The sequence below is a fragment of the Thrips palmi genome, unplaced genomic scaffold (assembly GCF_012932325.1).
Source record: "Thrips palmi isolate BJ-2018 unplaced genomic scaffold, TpBJ-2018v1 HiC_scaffold_1, whole genome shotgun sequence".
In the NCBI taxonomy this organism is placed as follows: domain Eukaryota; kingdom Metazoa; phylum Arthropoda; class Insecta; order Thysanoptera; family Thripidae; genus Thrips; species Thrips palmi.
In genome coordinates, this window is record NW_023144620.1 from 6,519,397 (window position 1) to 6,547,115 (window position 27,719).

Genomic DNA, 27,719 nt, shown 5'->3' on the forward strand with positions numbered 1-27,719 from the left:
CGGTCGAATCGTTTGCGCCACGGACGCCGTCCTGGTCTCCACCGTCTCCACCACGGCCGCCGGGACGGTTGAGACGTCCACGGTCGAGTGAAAAAGTAGCGGCGTCCTCTGGATCCGCCTTTTACCAATCAATTAGAGCTGCTGCATTTCCATGAGGATAAAGAAACACAAAGGATTAGTTGATCAACAATTGCATTAGGATAACGAGGATAGGGAAAAAAAGGAAGCGTTATCCACCAAAGCGGTGTATTCCCGGTATGAAATTGCAAGGGAGAATGCCGTAAGCAAACAAACAAAAACACAACCAAAAGGAACGAAGAGGCTCCATTTGTTGCCTGACAAGGCGGTGCATTTTGAAGGGAGAAGGGTGAGGGTCCACAGTGGCCTTCCAGTGGCGCGACAAATCACCGCATCGACACCTCGAGCAACACCTGGCGCGAGGCTACATCGGCTACATGCTCCTGCAGACGTTGCCATCTGATGCCCCGCGCTCGCTGTCCGGCGCAAATGGTTAAAAAAATAAAACCTTACAAGGGGGGAAAAAGAGTCAGCCGGGTTCACGACAATAGAACGGGGTGAAAAAAACAACGTGTTCCTCGTGGAATGACTGGAGCGAGTGTTGTCGTTGCGTTCTGATGAAAGCCGGGGGTCCGGTCTCGCTTTTCATTGCGAAAGTTTTCTTCGTTTTATTGCCGTTTTCGATTAAATTTCGAGGAAATTCCAAAGCTTTTTAAAGTTTTAAAGATTTCCCGCCACCGCCAGCCGCCACCGCCGCCGCCGCCGTGCCGACGCGCGCGCGTTTCAAATCGCTTGGCGCCAACTTGAGCGCCGCTCGGCGACCAATCAGGAGCCTCGCCGGAGCCATCCGCCGTTTCCTATATATACTAGTGTCGTTATCTGATGGACAGTAAGACAGAGAGTGCCGAGCGTGGAGGCTGCGTGGACCAGCGGTGCGTGCGTGTGTCTGTGTGTGTCTGTGTGTGTGTGAGTCCGTCCTCCTCCAGTGGAGGAGTGCCCTGCCGCAGGAAACCCGCCGGTCATCATGCCCAGCGCCTGTGTGAAGGTGAGTGATTTCGGGAGTGCTTCACCATCAAAATGTATCCAAGTGTAACTCCATTACTTCGCCGTCAAAGGGTTTCTTATAGTGTAACTCCCATTACATTTGCGCAGTCTGTGACGAAAACAATGTCAGTCGGATTATGAACCGGCTTTTCCCCATCAGGTAGAATGCAGAATTGCGTGCAAGCTCCGACCTTAAGACATAATGCGTCAGCTGCAAATTAAATCGGTTTCCTTTCACAATTTTTGAATTTCGACAAAAAAAATGTGACATTCAGTGAATGTCACTCGACGTTCCTGCGGCTGCAATTTGATACAATACGCCCGACAAGCTGAGCGGAAACCGGAAACCGCGGGCGCAGAATGCTTTTTTCAAAAAGATCATGAAACGCCGACGATGGCCAGAAATACAGTAGACATGCAGACAGACATGACAGCATGGAAGACTCCGGCAGGAATTCAGCCCCGCCCGAGACTTTACACGCCTCTGTTGCTGCGCGCACAACAAGAAGAGCACGGCCTATGCTAATGTGCGTGGCGTGCCGTGCCGTGGCGCGGCGAGCCATTTCGGCCGGAAACTAATTGACACATTCGTCATTACTGCTCGAATAAAAGGGGAGCAAGAACGACGAGCTCGTCTCGTCTCCTCAGTCCGCGGCCAGAGGCCGGCTCACTCCAGATCCGTCCTCTTCCTTTGTCAGACGGAACGACTCTGGAGCTTCTCCAGCGAGCGGCTCCAGCGGCGTGCGTATTATACGCGAGCGATTATACGGACGGCGCGTGGCGTGGCGCGGCGCGGCGTGGCGGGAGACCCCCGCCGTCGCTACGCGTGCTACGGCGTGCTTCGCCACACGTCATCGCTGTGGCCCGCGTCTGCTCATCGCCTCGCTACCGATACAGCGACGGACGCAACGCCAGGCCAGCAATGCAGGCCGTGGAGTAATAGAGCGGGGCGGGCCGCGTGCCAAGGAGGAGCCGCGGCAGCCGCGGCGTGAAAAGCACGCAACTCGAGCGGCGGGGACGGCCACTGCTCATGCTCACACACACACACAACACACACACACACACACACACACACACACACACACACACACACACACACACACGCACGGCGACGAAAACAAACTGAACGAGCGGCGCCACAAATAATGCATCTTGATGCAAAGCAGTGCGAAGCGACAACAGGCAGGCAGGCAGGCAGGCCCGAGGCGGGCGTCCCGCGGCGCGCCTGTACACACACCAACACACACTACGTCTTCATCTTGCGGTGGCGGCGGCGGCCACCTCGAGGAGGTGCTGCGGACCGTCTCCGTCGCACGCGTGGAGCCGTCCCGTGAGGGCGCGAGAGAGAAGGGAGAAGCGAAGCACGCGGGAGGTACGGAAAGCGAGAATCGATTGGCCAAATACGGGTCGGTGCGGCTACGGTGCGCCTCACGGCGCGGGGCGTGTGCTCCGGTGACGCAGGCGACGCCCTGTTACGCCCTTGGACGAGCAGGAGGCTCGAGGAATCGAACTCGAACTCTCTCGGGGTTTTCCCTTCAGATCACGTGCTGCTAGGCTGAATAGAGTAGTTGTGACGCTACACACGCACCGTTTGTGAAACTCGGCAAAAATGCGCGTACCAATCATGACACGGGAGGGAATACAATTTAGACACGAGCGCACAGTGTACGGACGGCGCCTATGAAAAGTACAGACGCGCAAATTAACCAGGCCTGGCGTGACGCTTCCGTCGCTCCTCCTTCCTTCTGCTCTGCTTAATGGCCGCCGCGACGCTGGATGCTGGGATTGTGCGTGGATGATGCCCGGCCGGGCAGGGTCTTGACTGAGGCGGGCTGCTGGCGCGGAAGCTCGGCCTGCCCTGCCATCGCGCCATGATCGCCATGATGCAGAGCAGCGATGCTGCGTCGGCCAGAACGGCCGGCAGTCAGACGCGAATGGCATTCCCCGGGTGAAGGCCGAGCAGGCCGAGCACGCCGTGAAGGTCCAGTGTCCAGTGGGACTGAGTGTCGCGCTGCGCCGCAGTCGTCAATAGCGATAGTAGCGCCTGCGAAGCGCGGGGTAGGCAACCACGCGGGGCATGCAGGGCTGGGCGGCGGGCTGGCCTACCCCGCGCTCCGCAGGCGCTCCACGTACTCCTGCTTGACCGCCTTGTTGTCGCAGGCGCTGGTGCTGCTGCTGGCGTCGTCCGCGGCGCAGGGCGGCCGCGTGCCCGCCATCCCCGCCGGCCACCGCGCGCAGTACAGCCTGCAGCACGCGGACGGCAGCTTCAAGTACGGCTGGGACACCGGCCGCGGCTCCACGGCCCAGGTGGAGGGCGACGCCAACAACGAGGTGCGGGGCTCGTACTCGGCGGGGCCCGGCCTGCAGGTGCACTACACGGCCGGCGTCAACGGCTACGTGCCCACCCTCGTCGCCGACGGCCAGGGTCAGGGCCACGCGCCGCCGGCAACACCCGCGCCGCAAGGTACGTCAGCTCGGGGCTTGCGAGTCAGGAAATCGTTGAGGGTTAACATGGTGCGTTGTTGTTTCAGGAGTCAAGTCGGGATGGTCCAGTGGGTGGAGCGTCGGCGCCCCGGCGGTGTACGCCCCCGCAGCGCACGCGCCCGCCGTCAAGGGGGCGCACGTGGGTCCCGCGGGGCCTCTGCGCCCTGACGGCTCGTACAGCTTCTCGTACTCGACGGGCGACCAGTCCCGACACGAGTCCGCCGACGCCGCCAACAACGTGAGGGGCACCTTCTCGTTCCGCACGGAGGAGGGCGACCGCACCGTCAACTACCACGCCGGCGCCAACACGGGCTTCGTGGCGCAGGGCGCGCACCTGCCCACGCCGCCGCCCCTTCTCCTCATCCCCGCCGTCGCCATCCCCGTGCAGATCCCCGTACAGGGCAACGGCCGCTGGGAGCAGGCCGGCGGGCAGTGGGACGCCGACGAGCCGGAACCCCAGCCCGAGCCCTCCGGCCCCGCCGACGCGTCCTACCAGTTCGGCTACCAGAGCAAGGACGGCAGCAGGCAGGAGGCGGCCGATGCGGGCGGCAACGTGCAGGGCAGCTACTCGTACACCAGCCCGGATGGCGTGCAGCGCCGCGTGGACTACGAGGCCGGCGCCAACAAGGGCTTCGTCGCCAACGTGCAGCCCAAGGACGAGCCCGCCGGCCCGGCCGGCGGCATCCAGACGTCCTGGCAGTCCGGCGGCGACGACAGCCTCCAGCAGGTGCTCGACAGCGCGCAGCAGCTAGACCTGGGTGGCGACGGCCCCAAGCAGCCCCCCGTCGGCGGCGACGCTAACACGCAGAGCGTCCGCGGCGCGGACGGCTCGTACGCCTTCTCCTACAGCACCAAGGACCAGAGCCGGCAGGAGCAGGGCGACCCCAAGAACAACGTGGAGGGCTCCTACACCTTCGTGGCCAAGGACGACGGCAAGGAGCGGCGGGTGGACTACTACGCCGGGGCGAATACGGGCTTCGTCGCGGAGCTCAGCGAGTCCGGCGGACCCGCCAAGGGACCCGGCGTCAAGGGACCCAGCACCCAGGCGCCCATTGCCCAGGAACCCATTGGACAAGAACCTATTGACGGACAGGAGCTCATCGGCCAGGAGCCCGTTGGCCAGGAGCCCATAGGCCAGGAACAGGTCACCGAGACACCCATCCAACAAGCGGATAATCCTGACCTCGACATCCGCGTCGACGACAAGATAGACCTGCGCGTGGGCACTGGTGGCGACGACAGCCAGCAGACCACGGACGGCGGGGAGGGCTCCGGGGGCGGCGACGGCGGTGACACGCAGAGCAGCCGTGGCCCGGACGGCTCGTACGCCTTCTCGTACTCAACGAAGGACCAGAGCCGAGAGGAGCAGGCCGACGCCAAGAACAACGTCAAGGGCAGCTTCTCGTTCGTGGCGCCGGACGGCGTGCCCCGACGCGTGGACTACGAGGCCGGCGCCGGGAAGGGCTTCGTCGCCAAGGGCGACCACCTGCCCAAGCAGGAGGTTCTTCCCGGGAACGAGGCGATGGGGCAGCAGCAGCAGACCCAGCAGTCCTGGGACGACGGCCAGCAGACGCAGAGCCCGGAGGACGGCGACGAGCAGCAGACGCAGGGCCCCGAGGTCGGCGACGGCGGCTCCGGCGACGGCAGCTACTCGTACTCGTACGAGACGGACTCCAGCAGGAAGCAGGAGTCGGCGGACGCGGCCGGCAACGTGCAGGGCTCTTTCTCCTACAACGACGGCACGGGGCAGACCAAGACCGTGACGTACACGGCGCGCCGCGGCGAGGGCTTCAAGGCCGAGGGCGATCACCTGCCCAAACCGGGCCAGTTCCTGGCGGCCGCGGCGGCGGCTGGCGTCGGCGGCAGCGTTCACGGCGGAGCGTACGGCCGCGGCCGGGGCCGCCTGCGTCCGCCCGTCGGAATCAAGTCCCTTCAGCCGGCGGCGACCTGGTCGCAGGCGCCCTCCCAGCCGGCGGCGACCTGGCCCAACGGGCTGCATCCGCAGGGGCCTCCCCAGGACGCGTCCGTGCGCACCTACCTGCCCCCCGGCGTGCCCGGCCACAAAGTCGGCTACGTTTACGAGGCGAAGACCCGGTAGCGAGCAAGCGAGCGGACCGACACAAAGTTCCATTTGGCGAACAAGTTCTGACGGCTTTATTCGCAGTCCATAATTCAATTTGTCCCTCGTGGCTCCTCTCGGCTCCGCTGCCGGCAAGGCGCGGTGCCACCAGAAGCAGCCCGCGCTCCTCTCTCTCTCAACGCAAACCTTTGTACAAAAACGTGTTCTGAAATAAAATAAATTCCCAGAGTGTTTTTCACAGTGTGTTCGACCCGCAGGAGCCTCTAGTTCATTCAGATGCATGCTGATTCGCGGAGACACGGGAGCAGGCGTGAGGTGAGGCGAGGCGAGGCGAGGCGCCGTCGCTTCGGTGCGCCCGGCCGGTAGGCAACTCATTCTACCCGGCGGCCCGGTGGGTGTCCGCCCGGTCCGGCGCCGTGTCCACGGCATGGATGCCAATTTCCGGCAGCAAATGGGGTTCCCAGAAAGCGAACGGCGAGCCGATTCAATTCGCAGCGGTCCGTGTCGTCTGGGAGTCTGGCGATTCTGGAGCGTCTGCTGAACCGAAGAGTCTGCGAAAAGGCTGGAGAGTCTGGGAAGCCAACCGGCTGCGGCGCGATGTCGCCGCTCGGAATTTTGGCGATGACGAATTTTCGCCAAATGACCCTTTCGCTACGCGCCGGCAGGCAGGGGCGGCCGCGGCTGGCTGGGGGCGGCCAAGCCAAGGAAAACGATCGCCGCCCCCGGGCCGGGGGGCGGGCCGGGGCGGGCCGGGGGCCGTGGTGGGCGGTGGCGGTCTTGGGGGTGGGTGTGCCGCGGTGGGGCCGCAGGGTGGGACAAGGGACGGGGCGGAGGGGCGGGTGGGGTCGGGGTGGTGGGCCGCGGCGGAGCAAGCCGCGCCGAAACGTAGGACCCGAGTTCCGGCAGGAGCCGATGTCAGCCGAGAGCGCGGACTGAACACTGAACCGCGTGCACTGCGTGGCGTGCCGCACGCGCGTCCGAAACGCCCCGCCCTCGCCTTGCACGCTTCGCACGCAGCCTCCGCGGACGGGCGGGCGGGACGGGGCACCCGGCGTTGCTGCCTGGCTGCCCGGGGCCCAACGGCCAACGCGAGAGCGCGCGCGCACAGGGCGACGTAGTGAGGGGTAGTGTGGGGTGGGGCGCGGCGGCGGCGAGCGGTGGGGGAGGGGTCTACGATCGCTCTAACAGTAGTACGGCATATGGCCGGGCTGGGCGGCGCGGCGCGGCGCGCGGGGCTCTCTCAGACTCAGGCCAGTGCGCTCAGGCCGCTCCACCGAGACACTCGCTGCCTGCCAGCGACCCGCGACAGCGTCGGCCCGGCTCGGCTGCTCGCGGCCTCGCGGCGTCACGTGTTGAGGTTAGGCGCCGGTCTTCGCGTCGCGACGCCGGGCGACGCTGCCGGCGCTCCGCGGACCGCGGACGGTTGCAGTGTGGGTGCTCCACGGTGCCGGCGAGTGGTAGCTGGGGGCGAGCTGCGAGCGGCCGCGGTGACCGCCGAGTCCATGTTGCACCCGGAAGCCGCACCTCAGCGCCCGGGGTGTTTTGACGGGAAATAAAGCACGACGAAGAAGAAAGTGTGTTTCTGTGATTACCAATAACCAGCGCGCTGGCGAACCAGGACAGGATTACCCTTATGATGCGCCCGGCCCGCCAGGTACGTGTGGTAGTGTAAGGGGCGGGGCGGGGCGGGGCCGACGGGGAAGTGCCAGGCTGCCTGGCCCGCCGCACTTCGGCATGCCGTCACGCCCACCGCCTCACTAGTCGACCGCTGGCGCAGAATCGATGTGGCTGGGCTGCCCGGATCGCCCAGATCGCCGTCGAGAGTAGATTAAGCCCCGGCGTGCTACGGCGAACCGAACCGAACCGCTGCGCTAGATGGTCCGGGTCAGATGGTGGCCCGGTGGCCGCCGCAGATGGCGGTTCAGATGCCACCCCGCGTGTGTCAGTGTCCGCTGTGGCCGCCGTGGCGTGGCCGCCCCGAGGCCGGGTGGCGGCGGTTCCAAAGACGCACTCCTTTCCAGTGGATCGGTATGCGCGCGGCGTCGCGGGAAGTCGTGCCCGCGCGGCCGGTGGGCACGGACGACGGTCTTCGCCGCGGAGCGGGCGGCATGCAGTGCACTGACTCCCTGACCGCCCGGCCGTTGACGGGGCGTCGCGGTGCCGAGTCACTGGCAGGTGTCACCGACAGCTGTCATTGTCATTGTTTGCGAGGGGCTCTTCGCGCGAATCGTCCGTGATCGGCGTGTGCTCTTCGTTACCTGGCACGGCCACCGCTCACCCCGTTCACAGTGGACGCACTGACCGCGAGCCCGCCCCGCAGTGACCGCGCCGTAGATCTTTCTACGACTTGCACTGCCGTGGAAGTCTGTTGCGCAACAAATCGTCAGCGTGACAGACAACGGTTTGCTGAGCCATTTTTGGGCGTGCGGGCCAAGAGCGCGTGGCGTGTACTCATGCACGTTGGAGTGCGAAGTACGAAGTGCGGCCGCGCAGGGACAGAGACAGGGGCGGCGTAAGTAATGAATGAACGAGCGCTGCTGCACATGGCGCTGGCTGGCCGGCTGGCCGAGTGACGCGGAGACGCGCCGCCGGGACGCACCGGGAGGACTGGGGAGGACGCAAAGCAGCTCACTGCAACATGCATCGCACCGCGCTGCCGTTGGCTGCCGTCCCCGACGTCCCCCACGGCCCCGGAAGGTAGGCAGGCCGCCGACGTGCCTCTCAGTCTGCGTCGCGGTGCTTGACGGTGGCCCGGCCGTGCATGAGGCGCACAGGCCCGGCCCTCGTGTGGGGCCCGGCCCGGCCCGGCCTGCCCGCCTCCGACAAACGTCGACGCTCTGCCTCTCTCGCACGCGCGGGCCGCTCGGCAGGGGGTGCGAGAGAGGCAGCGCGACGAGGCACTCTGTGCGCGGAATCAGTCGGCCTGCTGATAACAGCAGCCGTGATGTCACTCCGTCTCTCCATTGGCCGATAATGACCCCGACGTCGTCGGCGTGTCCGTCTGTCTGCCCGTCCGTCTGTCCGCCCGCCCGTCCCCGTCGGGCAGACGTCTCGTACTTGTCTGTCCGCGCGCCAGTAGTGTGGAGGCTTTCCAGGGAAACCGGCTGCGATTCGCAGAAAAAGGTCGAGAGAGGGGCGGGCGAGTCGACAAGCAGAAGGGAGCCGCTGCAGCCGGCGAGGATAAAAGAGCGAAGACAAAGGGGGTGAAAGGGGCGGGAGGAGAAGAGGGGGGGGGGACCGCGCGCGTCGATACACTCATTCCGAGCTGGAGTGGGCGGCCCCGCGATCCCGCTTTCCCGCTTTCCGCTTTCCCAACTCATTTCCCGGTCCACTCGTCGTCGTCGTCGTCGTCGTCGTCGTCGTCGCCCTCGAGTCTGCCGCGGACGGCCCGTCATTCCCCGGCCTCCTTCCAGTGCCTCCAGCCGCGACTCCAGGAACACCCGGCAATATTTAGCCGCGCCGCGCGGAAAATAGAATGGCCGGGGCCGGCTCAAAGGGTTGCGGGGGGGGGGGACGCACGCGGCGCCGCTGCCGTTAGGCCACACGTGTCGCCGCCACGTGTTGGCGCTCCAGGCGTCCGGGTCCGCGGGCAGGCTCGGCCGGCAGGGTCGCTGGTTCAGCCGGGCCCCGCTGGGCCCCACCAGCCTGGATAGAGGCCCGGATGCGTCACTCCATCGCGGGGCACTCGCGCGGAAGAGATTCTCCCCGAAATTGGCCCTTGCCGAGCCGTAACCAAATTTCAAGTATCGCCCAGCTAACGCGATTCCGCCCGGCCGGCCGGGTGGCTGCTCTAGCGGCGCCAAATGTTCCTCGACGGCCTGGTCTGGTTTGGGGCCGCCCGGTTGACTTGACCAGACCAGCTAGTCCCCCGGGACGGGAACCTCGCGGTAATTAGTTTCGGCCACATCCAAGTTTACTAGCCTGCAAGATGGAGTCAGCAGAGAGAGATTTATGCTCGCGCGATCGGAGGAATTTTCGAAGCGGCGCGCGCGGCGTCGGTATCGGTGACGTCGCTGTGACGTCATCGACGCGGTCCTCCTCCTCCTTCTCCTCCTCGGCCAGGAATAATGACCTTCGCGCCGCTCGGCGCGCTGCTCGGCGCGATGACGGCCAAATTGGTGCGACTGGAGAGGAGCCTGTGGGCAGGCCGGCAGGGACAGGCCGGGCAGGCTGGCCAACCAGGATAACCAGGCCCATCAGAGCAGCGCCAGCAATAGCACCAGCAATAGCGCCATGCCAGCGCCCCGTTGTTACCTAGTTGCTTCTCGTGGGAAAGCACGGCACGGCGCGGCGGTGCGTCATCGTCCTGCTGGCTGATCCCGAACAAGGCTTTCATCGCTCTGTCTCACTCGCACCGCTACGCAAGGCCCCTCGAGAGCGACAGAGACGGAGGTCCGAAAGCACCGCTGGACCGCCGGACCGGATGCCAAAACAACTTCAAAGCAACCCTCCGGAGTCCCTCAGTGGCAGGGCTGGTGCTGCTGGCCGGGACCGTCAGGAGTACAGGGGCCCACTACTTGTGAGCACAGCGCCCCACCCCGCCGCTTTCAGAGTGCGCTGTTTCTGCTGAGAAAACACCGAGAGGGACTGTCCTGGCTATAAGTGCAATTACAGCGGGGTCCGCTCCAGAAGAGACGCCGCGCTGGCAGAGGCACCACAGGCACCAGGCACCGCAGCCGTCTGTGTTCTCAGGCCCCTAGAAGACCCCCGGCGTGGCGTCCAGTGGGCCTTCGGCCAGGGCCCCGCCCAGGCGCCCAGGGCCCCGCCAGCACCAGAGAGCTCACTGGCCACGTCCAGCCCGGCATTGTTTGCCTAAGTTACACAGCTACTTCGCGGTTTCGGTTGGTTTAGTCTAAACCAGAGAGGGGAGAAAGGGAGAAAGCACTAGCCGGTCAGCCGTATTGCGGCACACGACGCAAACAGCAAACGGCCGTGTCGTCTTGTTCTTGCTTTTGTTTTACTTGACCAACAACACGCACAGCTGATCGCTTCCTCCTCGCCCAACCAGTCGGCCAGCGCGTGCAGCTCCAGTCGACGGTGTCGCGGTCAAACACACACACGCACACACACAGCAACACACACACGCGGTGCCTCACCGCGGCCAGGCCTTCTAGACTCTACTTGACGCCATACTCGGGGCAGCGCCGCGACCTCTGTGTGCAGTCGACCCGACCCTCTGAAAAATCTCGGCGGTGTTGACGCGTTCATCGCGAAGCAAAAGCTGTCGACAAAATAAGGCTAAATTTTCCTCTCTTTGGTGGAGAAAGCAAAGCGGCAGGAAAAGTTTTCATTAATTTGCCGGCGCTGATTACCTGTTTGCGAAACCGGCTTCACTTACGGGCGTTGTTCCCCGGCGACATTGACCGTGCCCTCCCCGGGGCCTGGGGGCCGCACCGCACCGCCACACTGCGTGGTGCCGAGCGGAGGCATTCCACTGCCGAGCCAAGCCGGGGCAGCGCGAGCGAGCAGAGCAGCACCAGCGCCGAGCCAAAGTGTAGAAGAGCCCATGGCGGGCCGCGGTAAGGCGTGGCGGGGCGCGGCGGGGCGGGGCGGGCCGCACGCCGCCTGCGTCATTGCGCTGCCGAGGGAGCCAACTATCGGCAGCACCGCGCAGCACCGCGCCGCGACCCAGCCGTACATGTACAATCAGCGAGAAAAAAGTTAGGGCTGCCGCACACTGCCCCGCCCCGCCCCGCCCCGCCCCGCCGCGGGCGCGATCGGTCAGGCGTGACGACGTGGACGCGACGAGGCAGCGCGACGCGGGCGGCACCTCCTCCTTTCTCCTCGACGTTTCGGATAAACTTTCGAGGAAAAGTGCGCGAGAATGCGCGCCCGAGTGTGGCGATGTCGCTGAGGAGGATTGCGAGCGCGGCACGGCGGCGTGCCGGCCAGACGTCTTCGGTAGTCGTCTTCAATTTAGAATGCCGCTGCGATGTGTGCAGGCCGGGCGCCGGGCACATATTATGACCCAAGGCAAGGCATCGCGCCGGCAGCCCCCTGGGGCCGGGGTGGCGTGGGGGCGGGCTTGGGCCGGGCTTGGGCCGGGCGCCTCGCGTGTGGTGGGGGCGTCGCCGCGTCACCTGCATGGTGTGGCTGCTTTTTCGTTGTCTTTTTCCCGGGTTTCGGGAGGGAATAGAATTATCGAGCCACTTCGGGATGCTCCCTTCCCCTGGCGCGCGCTGGGCGCCACGGCGAGGCGTGACGTCACCGGCAAAGAGTTGGGGTGGGGACAGGATATGTGGGGCAGGCCAGGGGACCCGATGCTTTTGCCGGCTATTTTCCTCGTGTCAAATTGTTTTGGAATTTTCCCGCCACAGCACCCTGGCAGTCCGCCGCAGTCCGCTCTCGCCGCCCTCGTGACCCACCACGGCCCACGTCCCACAGCCCTGCCGGCCGAAACCTCAGCGCCTCCTGCGCGCCGCCAGAAGACGCCATGGAAGCAAGTTGCCGATCGAGCGGAAAGTTTTTCCTCTCCGACCCGGCCGACGGCCGACCCGACGCCCTCCGCGCGCCCTGCCCGTCCGTCGCCTTTGTGCCCGGCAGTCAAGCTGGCAGCCAAGCTGGCAGCCAAACCTGGCAGCCTAGCAGCCAAACCTGGCAGCCAACCTGGCAGCCATTTGTGGAGAGGAGCCATTTCCATGCGGATACCCCGCGCTGCAGGCGCCACAAGTCAGCGCTAAAGTTTCTCCGCGCGGGGAGTAGTCTCGCCGGCAGCGAGAGCGGTAGTAAGTCAGTAGTATGCGAGGTTCATTCTGACGAGGCGCCATTTTGGTGGCCCCCTGCGGCACGTCAGAATGGAGCACCTTTACTACTTACGTCTGGTGCGTTCCACCGGGACCACCTTGACGGGGCCGGGCCGCTGGGGCAGTGGAAACTCTCCCATGTGATGTGTCGTGTCAACGTCGTCGTCGTCGGCGACGCGTGACGCGTGCGGGCGGCGGAAGGGAGTGCCGGAGTGCAAGAACGGCAAGAACACCGAAATAGCACACAATTGATTCTCCTTTGCGACGAGGCAAATCGTGGAAGATTACGGCGGGGTCGGCGAGGACGTCACCGGCAGCATTCAACGCACCTGGCTCTGTCGAGGCGCTATCTCTGTCTCTGTATACACACAAAGGACGGGTGCGACGATGACGAAGAGGTCGAGGAGGCGAGGAGGGGAGGAGGAGACACGGCAAGGACGAGGCTTTAAATCGAGACGATAAAAAGAAGTGCCGATAAGCCGGTAATGACACTGTGACCGAGTAAAGGGCCGAGCAGCAGACTGATTGAGAGGAGCGTGATTGGTCGAGGAATCGCTCTGGTGGACGGAAACCGACCGTCAGCGATTCTCTGAGTCAGCTTGCCGCAGTGCATGGGTCGGTCGTCGGCGACGAGGTGGCGGCTGGACGTGGGCGAGCGGAGCAGGCACGGCGCTCTCGGCGTCACTCGAGGACCCTGCAAGGATTCGGCACTCTCGACCCGCCTCTAAACTGTCCCGTCATCTCGCCCATACACCATACACGTCCGCGACGGCGATTTTCCCCGCCGTTTGTGCCGGCCGGTCGGTCGGTCGCGCTAGGCCGGCCGCCAGGCCCACGGGCCGTGCACGGGCAGGCTGGGCAGGCCGCTGGGAGGACGAGGACGTCGCAGTCGCGGTGACGCGGCTGTACAGCAGCCCAAGTGGCGTCACCAGCAGCGTCCACTGCTGTGTGAGTCTGTGTGAGTCTGTGTGAGTGCGCGTGTTCGGTCGGGACGTGCTGTAGCACCGCTCTCGACGCTTGTGTTGGTCCGTCGACCCGGCCCGTCCTTCCGTCCGTCCGTCCGGCCGGCTGTCCGTCCGCACACTTGTCCTTGCCCCCTCCCCCTCATTGAAATCTAGTAGGAGTGGCCGCGGCCTGGCGGCGAGGCCGAACAGGACGCGGGCCGCCCGATGCACCCAGCCGTGGAGAGGCTGCCCCGTCGCCTGTTCGGTCGCCTGCCCTGTACTTTTGCCGCTCTTCACTTCCCGCAGCACGGGGACCGTGGCGTATGGCACGGGTCTTACGCCTTCACTTTCACCGTGCTATACTTTCCACGGTTTCCACCCAGACTTCCGTCTGGCTCCCCTCTTGCCTGGCCAGGGGCGGATCCAGAATACCCCCCCCCCCCTCTGCACTAAGGACTCTTCTCTGCGCGCCCCACGGGCTGTACCGCTGAAAATAGGCAAATCCGGCGCGTCGGAATCTGGGCACTAAAACACGGCGCAGCTATCTAATCTGCAACCACCCCTGCTATCTCGGTGCAGGCCCGGCCCCGCCCCGCCCAACCCCCGCCCCCGAGGCGCGCCCCCGCCAGCCTATCGTGCAGCGAGATTGCGGAACCGGCACCTGCTGTCGCGGAACGTGGAGTGAAGCGCGGCGGAGAGGAGGAAAAAAACGCGAAACGTTCAACATGACCGCGCGGCCTGGAAAATATGTAATGTCGCCTCGGCCCGGGTCGTGTGTTGTGCGTCGTGTACCTCCCAGTGTACTTCCCCGTGTCGCGCCGCCCGCTTGTTGTCATTTGCGCCCCAGCGGGGGCCGGAGGGCTGGAGGCGGCTGGAGGGCCGGAGGCACTGCTTTTGTTTTGGTGGCTGGCTGGCGGACTGGCGGCGTGGCGGCCGCGTTGGCGGCGACGGCCCGCGGCGGCGCGTGGCCCTGGCAGGCCAGCCAGGCCGGCCGGTGTGTTGCCGTGGCGGTCGGTGTGGCGGTCGGCGCCGTGCTGCACTCCGATGACCCCATTGGCGGGGGTCACTGCATGCGGCCAGGCCTCAGCTGCCTTGTCCGCGCTGATTCACCCCAGGATTAAAACCCGCCGACGCCGCCGACGCGACAGCGCGCGTGGGTGTGGACGTGATGAGGAGGTGTAGGGTGTCCAAGAGTCGGCGGCAACTCGAACCGACCGCGCTCTTTCGAAATCCGCGCGTAGGAGGGAAACTTTTCTCTTTGAGCATCCCCTTCTTCCACACGCCCCTTCCGTGGGCGGCGACGTGTACGTGTGTGTGCGTTAGTGTGTGTGCGCGCCCGCGAGCGCCTTTTTTGTCCGCAGCGCGCTGCTTATGGCAATGCGACCCAGCTGCCGCGAGACTCGCGAGACGCCGCGGCGCGCTGCGGACATCGCGGAGGTCGGTGGTCGGTGACTGCACTGCAACTGCACTGCAATTAGCCCTCCCAGCGTGCCAACATGCCCGGCCCTCAGAGGGACCAAAGGGCGCGCCAATTAAACGCTGCTCGAGGCCCTCGAGGTCCTGAACGTGGTGGGAGGACGCGTTCCCCGAGGCCGGCGCCGCGCCGGTGTCGTCGACATGGTTTTCCTGGCAGGTGCGCTGCGGCCAGGAAGGCCGCGACGCGACACGCACGAGGACGGATTCGGATGTGCTACCAGCACTGCATGATGCAGCATGCGGACCACGGACGCGCCGCGCCGCTCCGCTCCCTGCATCCGCGGACTAAGCGGCGTGCAGTATTCATCGCCTCCTTGCCAGTGTGCCTCGGCGTCAATGGGAACGGGAGGGGAGGGGCAGTCGGCAGTAATCACTTCGAAATAAGGCATGAGGCCGGCGTGGCGCGGGGCGCCCCGGGACGCAGAGGGGCCCGATGGCCCGATGCAGCGCGGAAACCTCTTCAACCCCACGCTCTTCTTTTCCAGGCGCAGCACGCGGTGCGCGACCGGCGGTAGCGTGCTGCTCCGCTCCGTGATGGTGGCGTCGACGGCGAGGTGCTCCACTCCCGCCGGCCAGGATGCCGCCGCCCCACCGGGACAGACGACGGCCGGACGACGGCGGCGGTGTTGAGGACCACGCCCTGGACGGCAGGACGACGGACTGACGCCAGGCCAGCATGTCGTCGGACAGGAGCGCGGACGGCAAGGGGGCCCTGCGGGGCAACCCTATCCGCGTCGGCTTCTACGACATCGAGAAGACCATCGGCAAGGGCAACTTCGCCGTGGTCAAGCTCGCCCGGCACCGCATCACCAAGACTGAGGTGAGTGGGTGGGTCCTCGCCTCCCTAGCGACAAAGCATTGTGGCCGGCCGTGCCCCACCACCAGCACGCCCACCAAGCCCCACGCGCCGCGGGTTATTGCTTCAGTGATAAGCCCATGCAATGGTAGTGCCGCGCTGCCGCGGTGCCGCGGTGCCCTGGTGCCGTGGCGGAGCGGCGTGCGTCACTGCAACACAACGCCGCCAATAATGGGCTGCATGGGAATGGCAAAGAACCTGTCTGCGAGGCTCCAGTGCCTTTCCGCGCCATTCCCTTCGCCTGCGAAAAATAGCCGCAAAGAAAACAATCATTGCTCACTTTAGTCACCGGTCTCTTTAAATTAATCCCTTGAAACAGTGCGACGGCTTTAAATCAGGATTTAATTTCTGTTCTCGCTGTTCGCTAAATCATCGTGTCGCGTTTCTGCTTGCTCCCACCATCCCGCCGGTCCCGCTTTGGCAACCCGAACCCCGCGCGGGGTTCAACTAATTAATTGAACTCGAGCCGCGCGGCCGCGCCCACTGTCCGGAGTTGGCCTTCCTCAAATTTACGCGAGAATCAAAGTTAGTTTGGGAATTTTTGCAGCTTTTCTATTTTTAAAGGTTATTTGTCTTTTATTGAAAGCTTAGAATTTTCACATGACAATAGCTATCGCACAGTTGTTGCACAATGGCCTTTCTTTCTCCGCGATTTCGGCCAAAAGGCATAGATTGAAGCGTGGAGGCGGCGGGGGAGGGGGGGGGGGGCAGGCTAGATGGCACTACTGACGTACTTGCCGGGCTGGCCGCCCTGCCCGGCCCCCCGGTCGACTTCCCTCCTCTCCCAGCCCCGCTGTCCGGGCGCAGACCAGTGACGCACGCCGTCCTTTATGAAGCGACAGCAGGCATCACGCAATAGCCGACCATCTTTTGGCAAGACTGAACAGTGTGTGTAGTGTGTTGGCGAAAACTGAAAAGAGTGGCAAAAGGTGCTACTTTGTCCCTCCCTCTGGCCGGGTCTGGATCCGCCCTGCACCTGTACACCACTCACTCGGCGCACCTGCCGGTCATCAGCTTGGAGGAGCAACACCAGCAACGCCACCTGTGCGCCTAGAATGGATGGCCCGCCCGACCCGTCACCCAACTTCGGGTCGGGGTTCGGGTCGGGGCTCGGGGGTTCGGGGTTCGGTCCGGCCGCCACCGGGCCCATCGGAACGCGGCCGCATATCTCACGGCGCGCGCAAAGCGGCCCTTTCCGCCACAAGCGGCGGGCTGAAGCACATTTCTCTTTTCGCGCGGACATTCGTGGGCGGTTTGTCTTTGGCTAATCCGCGCAGGCAGGACGGCCGCTCGCTCAATAGAGATCGGTTGGTCCGCGAGCACAATGGATGTCTGCGCACTGTTTCCACAACAAACAAACAATTACTTTTCAAAACAATTTAAAACCCACGCGGGTTTTTTCGTGTGTTAAATTTACTAGTTTGTTTAGTGACAGTGTGCGGCCAACTTGATGCCACTCGTTTCACGAACTGTCATGTTGTCATATTGGAGGACCTCGAGCGCCATTTAGCATGGCGGGGCACGGCTTGCGGCCGGAGGCGGGTCACGTAGGCAATCGCAGTGCCGGCACCGCCCCGGCACCGCCCCCCACAAGGCCCTTTTCAATCTGGACCGCGACAAGGGGTGGGCCATCCATTCTGCATGCGCCTCCCCCCCCCCCCTGCCCCCACTGGGGCCTCCCCCTGCTCCCCCCGCCTCGGCCCCTGGTTGGCCCCTTGTGACGTCACGCGGCCATCATGGAATGGAGCGGCGGCCGGCCTGAGTGACGGCTACCAGCAGAGCCTCGACCCATCCTTTCTCTCCGTCCCTCCCTTGCCTCCCCCTCGCTCTCTCTCTCGCTCGCACACATGTGTCGCCGGGGCGCGCCAGGGCTTCCCGGCCGCGGGCCGCGAGCACGCCGCCGCCCATGCCGCGCCACCGTGACTGCCGTGGCCGAGGCTGTGTACTTTTCGGCCTCCGGGAAATTTCCCCGCCGAGTTTACCGCCACCGCCGGGAGGGCGGTCAGGGCGTGCTTGGCGGCGGCGCGGCTGGCTTTGGCTGGGCCGCCGCCGTGCTGCATCCCGGGCTGCTTGTCGCACTGCGGCGCGGCCTCGCCGACCCGAGCACGCCGTCAAAGTCGCCGCAAACTCGGTCAGCCAGCGGTCGGCGGAGCAAACTTTCGCCCAGCCGAACATGGACAGCGTGTAAACAACTCGGCGGCCGAATCGTAAAAATCGCTTTTATTGTGTAGTATCTCCTCGGCCCGGGCCGGCCGGCCGGCTCGTGTGATTCCGCGGGGTCGGCTGCTGCCCCAGTGTTGCGTCGCACCGCGTCGCGCTGTCTCTCGCGTCCAAACGCCCCGCGAGTGCGAGAGAGACAGGGCGGCCGGGCGGCACGGCCTTTTAACCCTTTAACGAGGCAGAGGGTCGCGCTGGCGCCGCACGCCACCGCACGCGAGGCGGCGCTCGCGTCACGCGTGACTGCGAGTTTTCACGCGGCCGTGCGCACACGATCGGAGATACCGCGGCGCAGCGCGCACCGCGCACGGAGGGGCCCTTTTGTTTTTGTTGACGTTTTTGCTGTTGTTTATCGTCGCGGGTCCGTGGGAGCGCGTCATCTGTGTCGCGACCACAACGAGGCATTGTTCATCCGACGTGCGATTTTTGGCACCCGGTTCCGTTTCCGCATTCCTGGCGCTCGCGCGCTCGCGGCGGCACTCCGCCTTCCCAGTGCACTTCGCGCGCCTTCGCGTTGCACGGACGGCAAACCCGTTCCCCATTCTGCATTCGTTTTATTTCCTGAGAGGGGAAACTGAAAGTCATCGAGCTGCGTACGTCTTCTTCCATTTTATTGTCTTCCGGAACAATAAAAAATCGCGCGCGGCGGATGGAATGAATAATTGAAAGTAAAAGCCCGCTCGCCTTTTGGGATGACGGCAGCAACACCAACGGTGTGTTGCGTACAGTGGCGCGGCGCGGCGCGGCGGACGAGTCGACGGGCACGTCGAAGAGCTGCCTCTCCTGGGAAAGTGTTTGGAGGAGGACGGCCTTGATGATGGCGTTGCGTGCCGTCGGAGCCGCGACGCCACGCGGTTCGATACCGCCAACACCGCGTGAACGATCGACGTGGACGTCGTGGACGACATGAAAGACGTGAACGACGTGAACGGTCATCGTGCAGTGATAAGCGGAGTCTAGTCGACAAAGAACGGTAACAACAACAAGCTCCGTAATTAGTGTCAGGGGGTTATGTGGCACACTGCCACGCGGACGGGCTGCCGAATACACACACACCAACACACACACTCACCAAACACACACACACACACACACACACATACACATCAGCACGCGGTGCGTCAACTGTCGCCCTATCGACTTTCCAGCCAGTGGAGAGTGGAAGGTGACCTCGGCCGCCGAACGGCGCGGCGGCTAGACCGATTCCGGAGACTCGTTTGGGCTCCGTCTCTGTCCCTCTCGCGCAGATCCACGCGGGGCGGCCGCCGAGTGCGAGAGAGACGGAGCGGCGAGTCGCGGCGCGCGGAATGAGTCTGGAGACACTCTGGAGGGCGGCAGAGGTCGCTGAATGGGAAGCAAATGACTCGAAACGGGCCTTCCTTGCCTTTCCATTCCTTTTCTTCACGCGCTGGCCTGGCGCCCCGCCCGCCCCGCCCTCGCCTTGGCCAATAGTAATTAGCGAGTTTGTTTTCGAGTTTTCGACTTCTCGAAGCGAGCGCCGCCGACGCCGGCCGGTCGGCCGACAGGCGTGCCAGCCTCCCAGCTGGGCCCAGATAAAAAGCAAAACGAAGGGCGGTGACGGCGTAGCTGCGATGCGGCCTGCGATGCGGCTCATTCCGGAGCTCGCCGTTTTCGTCACTCCGTCTCTCTCGCACCTTTGCGCGACGCCCCGCGAGTGCGAGAGAGACGGATAGAGACAGCGCTGTCGGGAATCTCACTGCAGCCTCTCTGCGTCAGACGGCGCGAGGTGCGTGGGGTCGCGTCTTATCTAGCGGCCCGCCAGTCTAGACCGGGTTACCTATTCCATGCGTCCTAATCTCGTCTCGTTCAACAACTGTCAAAAAACGGCACAAAAAAGGAGACTGAAAACACTTTTAAAAACACGTATTAATTTCCTTTTTTTTCGGTCTCAAATGACAATCTTGGAGTGGCGGAGACCGTTACTCTCGAGCCCGGTCTCGGGGACACCATTACTCCGTCTAATTGCGATCGTCGCTTGCCTTTATCATCGCGGGCGCGGGCGCGGGCCGCCCCGCCCGGCCCCGCCCCGCCCCGCCCCGCCCGCCTCGCCCCGCCTCGCCCCGCCCACACGCGCTCGATTTAACTTCCCAATTGACTTTATTTTCCTTTCCCCAGGCGACTAAAGTGGAGCCCTTATTACGCGCCAGTCCGCCACTTGTGGTTAATTAGTTCTTTTTGTGCCCCGCTTTGAAAGCAGCGCTCTGACGTGGAGCCCGCGTACACACACTGCAAGGCTCCGCCGCCGCGACGCCGACATTTGTAAAGCAAATGCGGGGCACTGCTGCTGCACTATGAAAGGCGCGCGACAGCCGTGCGATTATGGTGGTGCTCTTCTCCGTGCAGTGACGCGCGACGGCGGGCCGGCCGCGCGGACGCACCGCCACCGCCACCACCACCACCCCGTCGACCCGGAGGCCGGCGGACGCTGCGCGGGTCACGGACCAGGACGACGGGCACACCCCGAACGCCCCGACCACACCGCCGCGTAGCCTAAGCCCGCCCCTCTCTATTTACCTCTGTCGCTCTCTCTCTCTCGCTCCGGCGCGAGATCCGTTTTGATGGCCGGGGGATTGGGATCGAATTACAGGGCGGATCGGGACGCAAATTGTAGTGGGGCATTGAGATTTAATGAGGGCCGTGCCGTGGCGAGCAGCAACGCAGCGGCGGCGGTGAACGGTTTGCATGTCGTTTGAATGATTAGCGGTGGGGAAGCGCCTCAACTCGGCCGACTAACTTTGTAGTGAAACTGGTCGACGACTGTGCGCCTGCGCCGTGGTGTCGCAATACGGTGTGGTGGTGAGCCCGGCCGGCCAGACCGAGCTTCGGGTGCAGGCGCACGCGCAGCCGGGCTTACAAGGGACTGGCAGCCAAGGATGCCGGTGAAGCCGCTATGCCGCGACGCCGCGATGCGCGCGCAAAGTCCAAGGAGACGTCTCCGTCGCAAGGACTAGCAAGGACCCGCGCGCCCAATGACGCAACAGCGCTACTCTTTCCGCCGCGTCGCTTTCAGTCATCCTGTCGAATGGCGATCAGTGTCGCGGCCGAGTGGATGCACATCGGCGGGTTGCCATGGCGACGGCGAACAAACAACAACAATAACAACAACATCGCCACTGAGATGAGACTCGCGATTGAAGAAGAGGGCTGTGAAATTGTGCGCACGCACGTCGGGGCCGCGACGCGTTCGTGCCCTGGCCAGCAAGGCAGGGCTTCGTCGCCCCGTCCCTCTCGCACCCCCACGGGACGCCCCAGAAGTGCGAGAGAGAGAGCGAGACGGCCGGCCGTCGCGACGCCGCGACCCTTTTACAGCCTTTTGTTGGCCGGCGCTTTCATCCAGGCGGCGGTGACGTCATTGGAGGGTTCACCTTGTGGCGGCCAAGCTGGCGCTGTGGGCTGTGGTTGGCTGCCCCGCCCAGGCCTGCCCGGTCCCGCCGTCCCGCCCCGCTGGCGCGGCTCCCCGGTCCTTCCCTTCCCGGCCGGGCCGGCCAGGACGTGGCCAGGACGCTGTCAAGCAGAGAATAGTGCAGAGTTCGCGAGGTAGACGCCGCGGCGCCGCGACACTGGGCGGACAAAGTAGGTCGCACTACCGGCTTCGGGTGCGGGGCGACAGCTTTGTCGAGACACTTACTCTTGAGGAAGTACCTCCTCTGGCGCCAACGCACGCGCATCATGGACTTCGCAGATGCGGCCGACGCGGGGCCGATTCGGCTCGGTGAGGGGCTCTGGTCCTTCCTCCTCCCTCTCTCTCTCTCTCCTCCAGGCCGTGATGACTCCGGGGGCGTGTAAATAGAAAACAATGCTCGTGGCCGTGGGCGCGCTGGCGCGCTAGACACTGCGGGCGCGGCGGGCGACGAAGCTGGCGATGGCGACTGCGGGGGCGGAGCGCTCTAAATCTCGGCGGTAATGAGCTCTCGCCGAGAACACAGCGCCGCGGAGTCGGAGTCACAGAGCGCCCTGGCCGCTGCTGAGTCAGCGCGCGGTGCTCGCTCGGCCCTGTCCCTGCGCAAGGCCGGCCGACGGCGGCGTCCCGGGGCATCCCCCGACCGGCGGCTGGCCCCGGCGCCAAGCGCCCCACCACCAGCCCTGTGGTCGTTCTGTCTCTCTCGCTCCCGCGCGGGACGCCGCGTCAGTGCGAGAGAGACTGCGCTGCGTCGCCGTTCACGCTATTTCGGCTGTCGCGGTACGACGCGGAGCGAAAGTCGCGGCCGGAGCCTCGGCAGCGAGGACGGCGACGGCGAGGACGGCCGGAGGAAGATGGTCCATAAAGCGCTCGTACGACCGCGAAGACGCCCAGAGGGCCCTGGGGGCGCGGCAAGGGCACGGCGAGCAGCGCAGCCGTGGCCGGCACGCCAGGCATAACGGCCGCGCGGTCCAATAACAACCCGCTTGACAATTTTATGAGACTACGCGCGCGGCGCCGCGTCGACGGCGTCCCCAGGTTGCGTGCAGTGATCGGTGCGCGGCGTCCCCCCCCCCTCCCCCATCGCGGAAGCGCGCTGTGCGCAGCCATGGCGCAGCCAAGGCGACAGCGCGGCCGCCACGCCGCGGTGCCCGTGCCGTCGTGCCGTGCGGACGCGCACCGTGCCGCACACCGCCACGCCACACACGGGCCTAATGGCCCCGCTGGGCCGGGCCGGCCTTCCACTGCACTGCTAGCGACGCCGTGGTGACGTGCTAATGACGCCCTTTGTGACGTTGCCATGGTCGTCATGGTGCCCGGCGGTGACGTGGAAATAATGCCCCGCGGACTGCTGGGAGTGCTGGGGACGGTGCGGCGCCTCCGCGGCGACGCCCCTCTTGATGTCCTGCAGCAAAGTGCCGCTCCACCGCGTCCCGCCCAGGTGGGGGGCCATTTTCCGTAAGTCCTTCGGGCTCCCGGGGGCGGCGTCGCCCGGGACTTTGCATACTTGGTAAAGTGGCGCGCCCACCTCCTCCTTCTTCTCCTTCTTCTCCTTCGTCCGCGCGGTGCAGCAGCGGAACCGAGACGTCACAGGCCGCGCCACCTGAGCCGCCGCCGCACCGTCACAGACAGGCCGTCACAGACAGGCCGACGCTGGGTACTAATGCGTCCGGAGTGAGTCACGGAGTCACGCTGCTGCGAGGTGACCTAGTTGCCCTCTGCGCCGCTGCGCTCCGCTGGGGCCTGGATCCGCCGGCCGGCGGCAGGAAGGCTGGAGGCTGGGGCGGGTGGCTGCGAGGCAGCCTGCGAGGTAGGCAACGCGAGGACGCGCGTGCTGGTGGTGGTGCCCGCCGCCCGGGCTGGAGCCGCCAGCCGCCAGCCGCGAGCCACGCCGGAGCCGACGGTCGGGCCTGGCCGGGGCCGACCCACCACACCCTGTTCCCTCGCCGCGGCGCCGGCCGGGCTCCCGGACACTAATCGACGGCGCTGCACGGGCTAATGCGACAGCCGAGTGGCGTGGCGGTTCGCGGCGCCGTGACGGCTCTGTCTCTCTCGCACCCTCACGGGACGCCCCGTGAGAGCGAGAGAGACAGACCGAAAATAACACTGTTCGGAGGCAGCCTGCAGTCCGAAGGATATTGCGAGCTCAAGTTGCCGACGGCGTTCGTCCGAGCGGAACAGACTATGGTGGACTACGTGCTTCGCGGGGTGGAGCGGGGCGCGGCCGCGAAAGGACGGCGGCAGTGTCCCTGCAGCCTGCACTGCAGGCGTGCGGTATTTCAAACGAATAATGCCTGCTGCAACTTGTTGCGAACCATCGCAAACGCTTCGCCGCTGACGTCGGCGACGTCGACTGTGCGGGAGGCGGCTGCTGCAGACCCAATGCACACCGCTGGCGAAGCGTTTATCGATTTTTCGTCGCGTTCATCACATCGAGTGCTGCAGGCTCTGCGTGTGGGCGACATGGACTGTACACTTTACTGAGCGGGGTCCGTCTCTTCACCGCGACACCGCGACCCGCCGCGACCGCAGCCCGGATAGGAATCTGAATGTTGTCCACCGCGCGCCGTGACGCGTACACGCGAAATCCGTCGATACACAGTGCGGGCCGCGCACCTATCCCACTGTGCACTCACTAGTGCAGGGCTGGAAAGAAAGACAAGGCACGAGCAAACGTCTTCTTTCCTTTTGTTTTGGTTTCCTCTCTGAGGACCCGCGCGGAATATAAAATGAAAATCATTTGTTTCGGTGGAATTTCCATGTGACTCGCGGCGGTGCTGCTGCGCGGACAGATTAAGGTCGCAGATTCCCCCCTCCCCCTCCCTTTTCCCTTTGCCTCGCACAGCCCTCCTGTCCTCCGATAAGGCTCCCCGAGCCCTTGAGGCCCTTGAGGGCGCCGGGCCGGGAAATATCGCGAGTCCCCAATCATCTCGTCGTTGCTAAAAGTCACGCTCGCGGCGGGCCGAGCGGCGCGGCAGGCCCTGCTTCGCCCTGCTCGGAGAGCGGACGGGCGCGGGGTGGTACTTGCGGGCAGATTCGCGGGGTGAAGCACACCGCGGCTGCGCCACACTGTCAGGGGAAGAAGGGAGCCGAGGGAACCGAACGTCGCTTTTCTCTCTCGCACTCATGGGGCTGGGAGAGACACTGTTGGAAGCGAGCCTGCTGGCCGCCGCGGCCGCCACTTTTCCCGCGAGGCGGAGTAGGGCAGGACTGCCTCTGGCAGGACACGGCTGTCATGGCGTCGCGCGGACAACGCCGCCGAGACTCCGGGACGGCCAGGACGACGCTGTGCCCAGGCTTTGCCCACCGCGCCGGCCGCGCTTCCCGCGCCGACGGGCCGACGGGGCCGTCGCCCTGACGTGTCGCCATACATATTGCATGCGGCGATGCCTGGCTGCCTCTCGCCGCTCCGCTAGTTGGAGGATTCTTGTTTAGAATGTCGCCGCGTGCGTCAATGATGTACCGCCCACGAGGCTCCCGCAGACTCCGCAGCCTCCCCCTCGCTCCCTGTCTTCCTCCTCTAGGCCCCCTTCGACCTTCGTCCTCCTGCCCCCGCCCCTCCCCCTGCCCGCGTGCCGCTGTAGATAAATTAACGACCGCGACACCGCGACTGTCGACGTGCGTCCGCCCCGCCCCGCCCCGCCCCGCCCCGCCCCGCCTGCCGAGCCACGTGTGGGCCGCGTGCCCTGCCCCAACAAATGGACCCAATTTGTTACGTTTTTTATTTGATTACAAAAATGAACCTCGCCCCGGGGGAACAAACGTCGTGAGAGAAAATAATAAAATAGCGACGGAGACTTTGCCACTTTCAGCACTTTTCCCCATACAATGATCCCCCGTCACTTTTCCTTCCAAGTTTTCGCCCTCGTTGTTGAGGGCGGCGAGCCGAGAGTGCTGCGTCTGTGTCCAGGGCCCCGCTGATCCCTTTGAGCCCCATCAGGGCCTGCTGGTCCTGGCTGGGCCTGCTGGGCCTGGCCGGGCTGCTCAACCTCCCAATCACTGGCATCGATCCCAGGCCACCCCGAGCAGGCCGCAGTGGTCCAGTGGGCCTGCCGCCTCGCCGCCTCGCCTTGGCCTGCCCACCTTGCTCTTCTGGCCCGTCTCAGCTAATATTCCCCCAAAGGTCCTCCCGAGAGGGCGGCGGAGCGGCGCCGTGTTCCGATCCGGGCCGTCTGCCAGCGGCGAGCACCGGCTGCTTCCCGACAGCACCTTCGTCGCTCTGTCTCTCTCGCTCCCCCGCGGCGCGCCCCACGCAAGAGAGAGAGAGAGAGAGAGAGAGAGAGAGAGAGAGAGAGAGAGAGAGAGAGAGAGAGAGAGAGAGAGAGAGAGATATGCACAAACTCTGTTCGGAATCGGCCTGCCGCGGCCCTCCATCACGGTGGACGCAGCCCTACAGTGGGGCAGAGAGCTAGCGAGCGGGCCGCCACCGGCTGCGGCATCCTCTGACGTCAGCCGCGTCAGCGCGGGACCGGCCGGGGAAAAGAGGGGGGGGGGGGCGCCGGTGTGTGTGTGGTGCCGTGGCACCGCCACCGCCGCCATCCACGCGCCTTCCGGACGAATCGTTTTATTTCTCCCATTCATTCCGAGGCGCCGAGCGATACTTGACTCGCGGAGTGAGTAAAGTGTAGCAGTTTGATGGCGTCGTCGCAACCGGTTGCAACGCGCGGCCTCTCTACTCGAGCCTGAATGCGCCGGTGTTGACAGGGAACGGGCCCCGCTGGACCGAACTCAAAAGTGAACCCCATTGATTCTTTTCAAGATTCAACTCCCGGTTACTCCCAGCAAAAACTTCCTTGCCTCATCAGCAAGAAATTTGGCACAGCATTCCGTTGTACGTTGTTTTCTGCCCTGGCGTTGCACGCCGTAGGACAGAAAGAGAGCAAGAAAGGGAGAAACCCCGTGACAAGAGACGAGGCGCCTGCGCTGGCACCGCTGCCGGCGCCCAGGAACAAGCCGAACGGTCTCGCCAGGAAACCGTACATGGAAAGAGAAAGAAACGGCAACTTTTTGTCGCGGGCGCGCGGCGAACACTGCGGCGCCCGAAAGCTTTATAGGAGTAGCCAAACGTAAGAAAGGGCGGGCCGCTTTTTTTTGCGGCGGGGTGTACTTCAGACGTGGCGGCGTGGCGGTGACGCAAACACCGGTAGCTGCGAACGGTGTGAGGCTAGAGGGTAATCACTCGCTTTGTTTCGGGAGCAGTCTTGCCGCAAGGTTGCTCGAAACGGTGGCGAATGTTATCGTTGTTTGGGCTGGCTTTTGCGTCCAGCACCCCCTCAACGGAGCCGCATTCCTCGACGCTTTCTTCAGCATGCACTTTCTACAGCGTTGGCCCGGTTGGCCCGGCGCCGGCCTATCTCTTGGCACCGCCTCGCCACTTTGGCTGGCGCTTCTTCGCGCACGGCGCCGCACGTAGTTCGATATTGCTTCCGTGCCGCGCTGCTCCGCGCTGCGGGTACAGATGACGCGTGTACAGTGTGGGGGATGGAGAAAGGGAGGGGGCGACGGACGAGGGTTCCATCGACAAGGGCGCCCCGCACGATACATCCCCTTCGCCGCGCCGGCTCCAAGGGTTGACCGAGTGGCGGCGGTGGCGGTGGCCGGGGGGGGGGGGGGGGGGGGGATGCGCAGACTGGGATGGCGCGGTATCGTGTGGCCGGACGCTACTCCACTTCGCTGCCGTAATTCCAGCGCGGTAAAGCGCTCGTGCGGAATGCTGGCCAAAACGACCTCCCTCTCCCACACGCTCCCCGAAAAACTTTCGGTTTGACCCCTCTTCGACGGACTGGCTGTTTCGGATCGCGTTTCCTCCGTCTGTCGGTTTCCTTGAGACTGTCTGCGTGATGGTGCCAGGGCCGCGTCAGCCGTTATCAGTGTGTGCACGCCGCGCCACGATGTGCCGTCGCGTCGGCGGCGTGCTCCGCGGTGCTCCGTGCATCGTGTTTACCCAGAACCCAGAGGTTGCGCGCGCCGCCGCGCCGTGCCGACTCTTGCTCGTTTCATCGCGCGCGTGGAAAGCCTCGCAGAACAATCCCGAGGCATGTCGTCTGTCACCTCTGTCCGCGCCCTCGTGGCCCCCGTGGACGTGGAGGCCATCTCCAACCCGCCCTTGTGTGCCTCCAATCCGAGGCCGCGCGCGCTGCTCGCCGTCCCCCAGTCCCCCATCTGCCTGTGTGTCATCCCCCTCCCAGCACCCCACCCCACTTCGAGCACCCCGCCCCCTCCACCAAGTGGAGCACAAACGCCGTCATTTTTCGTAATTATCATGCAGTGCCGCGAGTGCCGCCAGCACTAAAGAGGACGGGGGTGGCGCGGACTGCATGCCGCCTGGACCCGAAAAAAACAAAACAAAGAAATTGAATCGACGCTGTTCCTGCAGCCCGCTTCTGGCTGCCCAATCATCAAGCGACCCTCCAATTACTGCAATATTTATCTCCTG

General features: G+C 64.6%; 2 protein-coding genes across 2 annotated transcripts in view; both read left to right on the forward strand.

Annotated features, from left to right (window-relative positions):
* The first annotated feature begins 925 nt into the window (after positions 1–925).
* Positions 926–5,861, forward strand: LOC117642099. Its single transcript, XM_034379939.1, has 3 exons — positions 926–1,063; positions 3,223–3,526; positions 3,594–5,861. Exons 1-3 carry the CDS (start codon positions 1,043–1,045, stop codon positions 5,642–5,644), a joined length of 2,376 nt encoding a protein of 791 aa, XP_034235830.1. The 5' UTR covers positions 926–1,042; the 3' UTR covers positions 5,645–5,861.
* A 1,072-nt stretch (positions 5,862–6,933) lies between these two features.
* Positions 6,934–27,719, forward strand: part of LOC117639961 (serine/threonine-protein kinase SIK1) — a 41,097-nt gene continuing 20,311 nt past the window's right edge. The window contains exons 1-2 of the mRNA XM_034376074.1: positions 6,934–7,280; positions 15,275–15,609. Coding sequence (XP_034231965.1) covers positions 15,466–15,609 — 144 coding nt within the window. The 5' untranslated portion in view covers positions 6,934–7,280; positions 15,275–15,465. The remainder of the gene's footprint in view (positions 7,281–15,274; positions 15,610–27,719) is intronic.

Coding starts and splice junctions, on each gene's coding strand:
- LOC117642099 (XM_034379939.1), top strand. CDS start 1,043: ATGCCCAGCGCCTGTGTGAAG. Junction 1,064..3,222: donor TGCCCAGCGCCTGTGTGAAG/GTGAGTGATTTC, acceptor TTGTTGTCGCAG/GCGCTGGTGCTGCTGCTGGC. Junction 3,527..3,593: donor GGCAACACCCGCGCCGCAAG/GTACGTCAGCTC, acceptor TTGTTGTTTCAG/GAGTCAAGTCGGGATGGTCC.